This window comes from Alosa pseudoharengus, unplaced genomic scaffold (genome assembly GCF_046254945.1).
Source record: "Alosa pseudoharengus isolate Yale_2024_CS ecotype anadromous, Long Island Sound unplaced genomic scaffold, YU_APseudo_1.1 YU_APseudo_1.1_scf_20, whole genome shotgun sequence".
Classification (NCBI taxonomy): Eukaryota; Metazoa; Chordata; class Actinopteri; order Clupeiformes; family Clupeidae; genus Alosa; species Alosa pseudoharengus.
Genome location: NW_027468664.1, coordinates 9,576,076 through 9,584,069, shown reverse-complemented (window position 1 = coordinate 9,584,069; position 7,994 = coordinate 9,576,076). Strand labels below are relative to the sequence as shown.

The following is a 7,994-nucleotide window of genomic DNA, read 5'->3' as shown; positions in this document are numbered from 1 at the left end:
CACACACACACACACACACAGACACACACAGAAAGACATACACACATACCTACAATATAGCCTCACACAGACATACACCCTTACGTACACATACATAGATATGTTAAATGTACTGTACATTAACTTATATACACATATGTATAAATGTATATATGTGTATATATATATATATATATATATATATATATACAGGGATCAATTTATACTGACCAACAAACTCAGGGTTTGATGGTTCAGTCAGCCCTATTTTCCCTTAGTAGTTGTGTTGAAATAAGCAGCGCAGAGCCCGTCCAATATCCGTCCTGTTTGACTTCACTTCTCTGTCACAGCAAGGTGCTCCAGTGGGACACTGAAGTCTCTGCCTTCCCTTAACTGAGCCTCTGATTAAACACAAGTCACATATTGCCAATACAACCTGTGCCGTCACACTGTTGGAGACGATTCGTGTTCTGTGGATTGTTTTTGTAGTTTGATCTGTCAGTCATGTGGATTTTGTGACTTTCCAAAGCCGTCCCTCAAAACCTTCCCTTTTTCCCTCAGCGGTGCTCGGAGATCAAGCATTCTAACTTACGTCTTTGACTCTAGCTGCTGCAGTTGCATTTATAAAGTGCCACAACAGGTTGTTTAGGAAAAAAAAAGAAACAAGAAGGAGTTGAAGAAATATATCACCACTTATTCTCTCACCTTCTCTCTGTTTTCCTGCCTTTCAGCATCATGCTCACAAAACACACACACACACACACACACACACACACACAAACAGACACACACACACATACACACACACACACACACACACACACACACACAAACAAACAGACACACACACACACACACAAACACACACACACACACTCAGACGGTACACATAAATCAGGCATGACACCCCAGACACGCAGACATCTGTTCATCTAGCCGATCTGATGTTTTTGTACTGGCAGAGAAGGAGGTGTTTGAAAGTCTTTTTGAAGGTGGCGTTGCACAGGGCGTAGCACGCCGGGTTGATTGTGCTGTTGATGTAGCAGAGCCAGTAGCCGATCGTCCAGACGGTGTTGGGGATGCAGCTGCCGCAGAAGGTGTTGATGAGCACCATGACGTTGTAGGGCGTCCACGTGGCCACGAACGCCACCAGGATGGCCATGATGGTGCGCGTGACCTTTTTCTCGCGGGACGGCGGGCCCTTTTTCTTCTTGGGGGCCTGCTTGGTCATCTTGACGATCTTGCGCGCCACATGGTCCTGCTTCTCGGTGCTGGGGACGATCTCCACCGTGGTGTTGGAGGGCGTGTAGCAGTCGCCCTTGGGCGACTTGGTGACGATCTTGATGCAGGTGAGCTTGGAGCCGCCGGCCTTGGCTCGGTGCCGGGTGACCGGCTGGCTGGCCTCGGCCGCTCCGCTGCAGCCGTCCGTGGAGGCCGCTGCCGTTGCCGCGGCGCCGTCCTCCTCCTTCTGGTTGTGGGCGGCCGCGCTGCCGGAGCTGGAGTCGTTGGAGCTGTCCTTCTCCTCGCCGGGGATGCCGTTGTCCTTAGGGGCCTCGTCGCCGTCTGCCTCGCCGTCGCCGACCGCGCTGGACGGTCCTTTCCCGTTCTGGAGCTTGCCGTCGTGCTGGTTGGCCACGTCCTCGGTGGACTGCGTCTGGCCCCGGTTGGGGCCCTCCTCCCCGGCCCCGGTCACATTGTTGTTGGTGGGCTTGGCCACGTGCCCGCGCACCTGGCTGGGCGACACGGCGGCCGGGTTGGCCTGCGACGGCTTGCGGGTGTCCTTCTTGACGCGGCTCTTGCTGGCCCTGGAGATCCGCCAGTAGAGCACTATCATGATGATGACCGGCAGGTAGAAGGCGGCGATGGCCGTGCCGAAGGTGACCGCTGCGTTGGAGAAGAACTGGATGTAGCACTCCTTGTCGGGCACCGTCCGGCCGCCCACGATGAACTGCCAGAAGAGGATGGCCGGTGCCCACAGGATGAAGGACAGCACCCAGGCGGCGGCGATCATCATGCCTGCCATCTTGGTGGTGCGCTTGATGGGGTAGCTGAGGGGCTTGGTGACACAGAAGTACCGGTCAAAGCTGATGATGAGCAGGTTCATAACAGACGCGTTGCTCACAACATAGTCCAGTGCCAGCCATAGGTCACACACCACGGGCCCCAGCGGCCAGTAGCCGATCACGATGTACACCGTGTACAAGTTCATGGAGCACAGGCCAATGATGAGGTCTGCACAAGCGAGGCTAAACAGGAAGTAGTTGTTGACAGTCTGCAGGCTCCGGTTGACCTTGATGGAGAGCATCACCAAGATGTTCCCAATGACGGTCACCAGGCTGAGGGAGCCAGCCACCAGCACGATGAACACTACCTCCACCGTCTTGTAGGGGCTCTGGAGGGTGGCGGTGGGCTCGGTCTCGTTGCCGTCGGAGGCGTTCCAGTAGGTAAAGTTGATCCCATCCATCTCGCCGGGTCTCGTGACGTGATTCTTCAGTCGGCCGGAATCCTCCGTTTGCAAGTCCTTAGATCTGTGGAGGAGCAAAGAGAGAGAGAGATATACTGTGTGACTTTTGTGCTGCATTTTCATACAGCATGTCAGAAACATCGAGATACACATGGCATTCCGTTGGCACTGAACAATATTCAGAGATATACTGTGACTTTTGTGCTGCATCTTCATACATCAAACAGAGTGTCAGAAACTTTGAGATGCACATGGCATTCCATTGGCACTGAACAATATTCAGAGCAGAGGGGGAAACATATTCAGTTTCTTTTTCTGTTTTCTCAAGCGCATATAGTTATATTTGACCTTATGACACCATGAGAGCATAATATATGGATATATGTCATTTTTGTAGCCTCGAGGTCTGTCGCTAGCTAACACGGTGGCATAAAAATATTGTGCCTTATGTAGTGGGTAAGTAAATGTAAAGCTCCAAGTCACCATAACACCCTGCCTATACCTCACTACAGCAGGAGAAGTACAAAAGAAGTGACATCTGAAATAGATAGGGATGTAAATGAAATGATGAAGGCCGACTGGGAGAAAATATCCAGCAGATGTGGTGTAATTTGGCAGAAGAAAATATGATCCTCAATAAAATGACAGTGTGCCCCTGGGAAGATTCTCTCTACCCAGGAGCCTTTGGCAAAGCGAGAAGTTCTGTAATTTTCAAGAACACTATCATAGTGAGTCAAGCATGCTGTTTTATGTATTATTCAGTAGACAAATGTGTTACTCTGTAAATGGGGCTGTCAGTGACTAAAATGTTTACCCGTTTTAAATACGCCAGCAGTTTCATATAACTTTTAATACATTCAGAGTAAATTTTAACAAAATGGCTTTGCACTAGCTCGTAATATATTATGCTGTACCATTGCAAATGAATAGAAAGGTAATATCCAATATATCAAGTTTCCCATATTTGTTTTGTTTGTGTGATAGTAGTACATCATCTCAGAAAAGGCAGAAAAATCTAGGGAAGCATTGGATATTTTTAAGCTTCTGAAATATCAAATGGATGAAGTTAATCTAAAAAACGCATTTTCAGCCAGCATTTAATCATGAAAGGATCTTAATACTTTCAACTTTTACTTCAAAGCCAGTGATGTGGATGGCCTCTGATTGGACATGATCCAGCCTCTAACTCCTTTAACCTTATTTGCGCATGGTGTGGACTTTCAATAGTCCTATGTGTTTCTGTGCAAGCGACTGTGTGTGTGTGTGAATGTGGTTGTGCTCAAATGTCTGGTTGGTTGGTGGCTGTGTGAAAAAGATGAGTGAAAACGTGTCTGCCTGGTTAGTGACGTCACTTCGAAACCGCTGTGAGCTGTCCAGCCGTAACATGACCAACTATGTGGGGTCTGTGTGCTGACTCACTCAGTTTTCATGCTACGCTTTGATCTAACGTTGGCCTGGGGCAGGGTCGAATGTGCAGAGCCTTGGGAACACTTCCCCCTCCCAGCCCCCACCCCACCACCACCACCACCCCTGACGCCAACACATCTGGCTCTTCAGACATCATCTCCATTAGCCCAACACCATACACGCATGCTATGCTAATACTGCAGTCTTTCCCTTTGAGCACCAACATGAGACAAACATGCTTCTCTCCCTGCTGTTGGGCTATCAGTTCTGACCCCTTCTCCCTCCTATGGAGAGCACTCCTTTGATCATTGACCATACACCTGCAAACGGCACATGCCAAAAGCGGCCTCGCCACTGTTTGTCAGGTGTGTTCTAGATCTGTCAGTGTCTGGCAGCTACTCTGACAGGACAAGAAAGCAAATCCATTTGTTGTTGTCCATTACCTGTCCATACCAATTACTCCTCAAGCACGGTCATACTGTGGGTTGAGCACATCAACACATCACAGTTATTCTGCAAGAAAAAGCAATTTTATCTTGTGATTATTAATAGCAATGCAATCCACCTGACGGCATTAGGGGTTGTGTGGTCACTGCGGATGAAAATGTTCCCAAAGATAGATGACATGGCTTATCTTTCTCGTTTGTGCCATGACGGAGCCGTGTCATCCTGAGCGACTGTTATTTGATCGTTGGGGTGATCCATCGCAACGCTGCCCCTCTCGCTGCGGATTAGCGCGCTACCTTTGCGCGGAGGGGATTTGTCACCGCAGGACAACTCTGACTCTCGCGACTTGAGTAACGGTAATTTCGTTCCTTTCAGCTGTGACACGGACTGGGATGCGGGGATAAAACGATGGCCAGTGGCAATGGAACCAGCAGGCTGCATTGTTGCATGCAGTGCACTTTCTTCCCTCTCCTCTCAAGCGTGCACCCTCCTGTTTACTGCTTTTGCCCTTAACAGACTGACTGTGAACAACTAGAGCGAATTTACTTATCTTCTGTACCAGAAATCCCTAATCATAGTATTAGCCACGCAGCTAAGCCCAACTAATCCCCCATAAAAAATGTTAAAGTCCAACAATTTATGCATCAGTTATGTAGGGGAGAAGAGGAAGAAAACACATTGATGGTACAAACAGGGCAGACTTGTTGCAGACAGAGGCAAAGTGGATTATCAAAGCCTGTTAGATCCAGTGTGGAAGGAGCGATCGAGAAGCTATGTTGAGGCCCGTGCTGAATACCAGAGCAGGCCTTCACACCAGGAGCCTCAACCGTCAGTCACAGGGCCAGAAGAAGGGCTGGCAGGAGCACCCACAGCTTGCCCATACAAAGCAAGTCGTGGTGTTTCTTGGAGTGATATTCGTCATAATGGAGTGAGTCCCTGTATCCAATGCTGATAAACTGCTGACCAAAAGGGCTGGCCAGTTTTGGTGCAACGTGGCTACTGCTCGAGCAGACGACTCTGTGCTCTGCAGTGTTTGAGTCTGTAATGTGAAGCACAGGAGCTCATTTACCCACAGGCAGCGACACTCTGTCTTAACGGCATGGCATTACCCTCAGCACCAGGAAATGTCTCCCCAGGTAGAGGCAGACCCTGGAACACACCTGGCCCTGGCCTGCTGCGAATCTGGCTGACACAATCTGTTACCTGGGTCCATAATCATTTCCATTATGCCCTACGGTCACAGAGAGATTTGTATGTCTGTGACATTTACTACACTGTGATTCAGTCTTATGTAGGCCATATTACTGATAGAGAGGCAGTCCTATGCACAAGTGAAATCCACACTCAGGCACCAGACGACTAGAGTTTATATGAAGACAGTTGAGTCCATATAAACACAACTACAAAAACCTAGATGTTATGGGTTTGTGGTGAAGTTTCAATCCCTGAAAGTTATAGTTTCCACATCTTTGGCTGCCCTCCCACTTTTTTTCTCCTCTATTTAAAGGTTTTGACAAATGACAAAATGAATCGCTGTATGCTCTAAGGGGCGACTGTAAATAAATAAATTTTGCTTGCCTTTTAGACTTAGCTGTTCCTGGTGCTGGCTCAGTAGAGCCGAAAATTGCCTGTGGCCTTTTGGACGGCCAGCCTCTCCCTCTCAACGGATTCTCACTTGTCTATGCCCTTTTTTCTCCCGCTCACGCACTCCGAGGGCCAGTCAGAAATCTGTTCAACTGCACATGAGTACCGGTATTAGTCTGGCTAGAAACATGGTCATTAATTATATCTTTTTGTTTTAAAAAATATATGTCCACAAGGTGTCCAAACTATGGACAGGACACATTCATATTTCAAATAGATATTCCCATACATACGGTGAGTATATCACTGAGAATTCTGATTTTCTCCAACACAAGCAGTAGTGATAGAATAATGTTATGTTATTTACCTAAAGCATGGCTCTCCCTAGGTAAACATACATGAAAAAAACACATTATGCGTTCATAAATAGCACATGTGTAGACATACATCTACTAACTGTGCAATACCGTGGGGTGGGATGTGATGCATGACCCTGGCTGCTGGATTTACGAACGGTGTTGGAATACAAATAGTGCACTGATGCAGTGGTAAAAGCCCAAGACACCCCCCCCCCCCACCCACACCCCGCCCAGCCTGAACCACAAAAACCTGAATATGAACCCCCCCCCCCCCCTCATTTCAGACTGTTAGCTAGCTGCCTTTTTATTCCCAGACCTTACGAAAGAACATGGGACCCATACACGGGGTTAACGCTTCCTTTTTGATGGTGAGCCTTTGAAGGAACATGCTCGGAATGCTCACCCACCAATTACTGTTACTGTTATCTTCTGCAGGTCCATATGGGCGTGCTTACACAGCTCATAACAAACCACCAGGGCTTGTTGTTACTGTTATCTTCTGCAGGTCCATATGGGCGTGCTTACACAGCTCATAACAAACCACCAGGGCTTGTTGTGTTCCCAAGTGCAGTGTAGCCCCTGGTGACCCTATCCAACTCCTTGTCTTTGACCCTGTGAGACTATTTGATCTACAGCTTAAGGTTGAGGAATGAATGAACCTATATTTCATTTAATCTTATATATAAATATAAATTCCATAAGGAATCTTGTTTTCACGGATTAAAGTATATTAGAAAATGGATTTCCACAGGGAGCCCTTGATACCATTTCTCATACACATCACATACAGAAATTGGTATGCTCGTAGAGCGGCGGAATTGAATTGAGATGAAATATGCATCTTCAATATTTATCTATCTCAAGCTCCTGTGTATTTTTCGGCTTGATGGACAGGTTGGGTTGAACGCTGACTTCCTCTGGCCCACAGACTTGGGAGTCTGTGCTGAAAAATCTATGGTGACAGACTGCCGGAAATGGCCTACTACATGCCACCTTCTATCGGCTCTAGAATCAAGATTGTGCTGCTGTGACTACTCTAATACATGCACAGTCACCTCAGACTCACACATTCACACACACACACACACACATTCAATCCTTCAATGACACACACACACACACATCCTTTTTGTATCTGCCCCCCCCCCTCTCTCTCTCTCACACACACACACACACACACACACACATATGTCTCTCTTAACTCATACACTCGCATACTTGCTCATACATAATGCAGTGGATACATGAATTCTCTGCACACCAAAATAAACAAATTCTCCCCAGGAGCGTGTTAACAGCTGCGTTCGAATGGAGCCAAGTGGCGAAGGAGAGCAGGAGCCGAGCGGGAGCCGAGCGGGAGGCCCTATAATGCTAAATAGGTGCCAGACTAGATCGCCAGAATGGAGATGGAGCTGATATATGAGCAGGCACGAGTGGCTGTCAAATATATGCAAAGCTGCCACATTTAACATGCAGGCCTGAGAAGTGTGGGCTGGGTGTGCATACAAATGTCCCCGGAAATGACAAAATAAGATCATCAAACTGTAATGACCCTAATGGTCCCACATCCTCATTTCATTAAGGTGATATATATCGCCAGGGCGACATTAATCCGTGTCGTCCGCATTCGAATGTGCCTCTTGTGGGGCTGACGATGTGGCCAGCTCTTTTCCATCAGCACTTTGGTCGCGCTCGTCACTCCTTACTCCTTACTGAGTTCAAAAGCTGAGTCACCCCCCCCCCCCAACCAATAT

The 7,994-nt window shown here is 47.9% G+C and overlaps 1 protein-coding gene across 2 annotated transcripts in view; it reads right to left on the bottom strand.

Moving 5' to 3' along the window:
* Nucleotides 1-860: 860 nt before the first annotated feature.
* chrm2a (cholinergic receptor, muscarinic 2a) overlaps nucleotides 861-7,994 on the bottom strand; it is a 70,513-nt gene continuing 63,379 nt past the window's right edge. For both annotated transcript variants that reach the window (XM_076297293.1, XM_076297292.1), the window contains exon 3: nucleotides 861-2,507. In XM_076297293.1, coding sequence (XP_076153408.1) covers nucleotides 908-2,443 — 1,536 coding nt within the window. In that variant the 5' untranslated portion in view covers nucleotides 2,444-2,507 and the 3' untranslated portion in view covers nucleotides 861-907. The remainder of the gene's footprint in view (nucleotides 2,508-7,994) is intronic.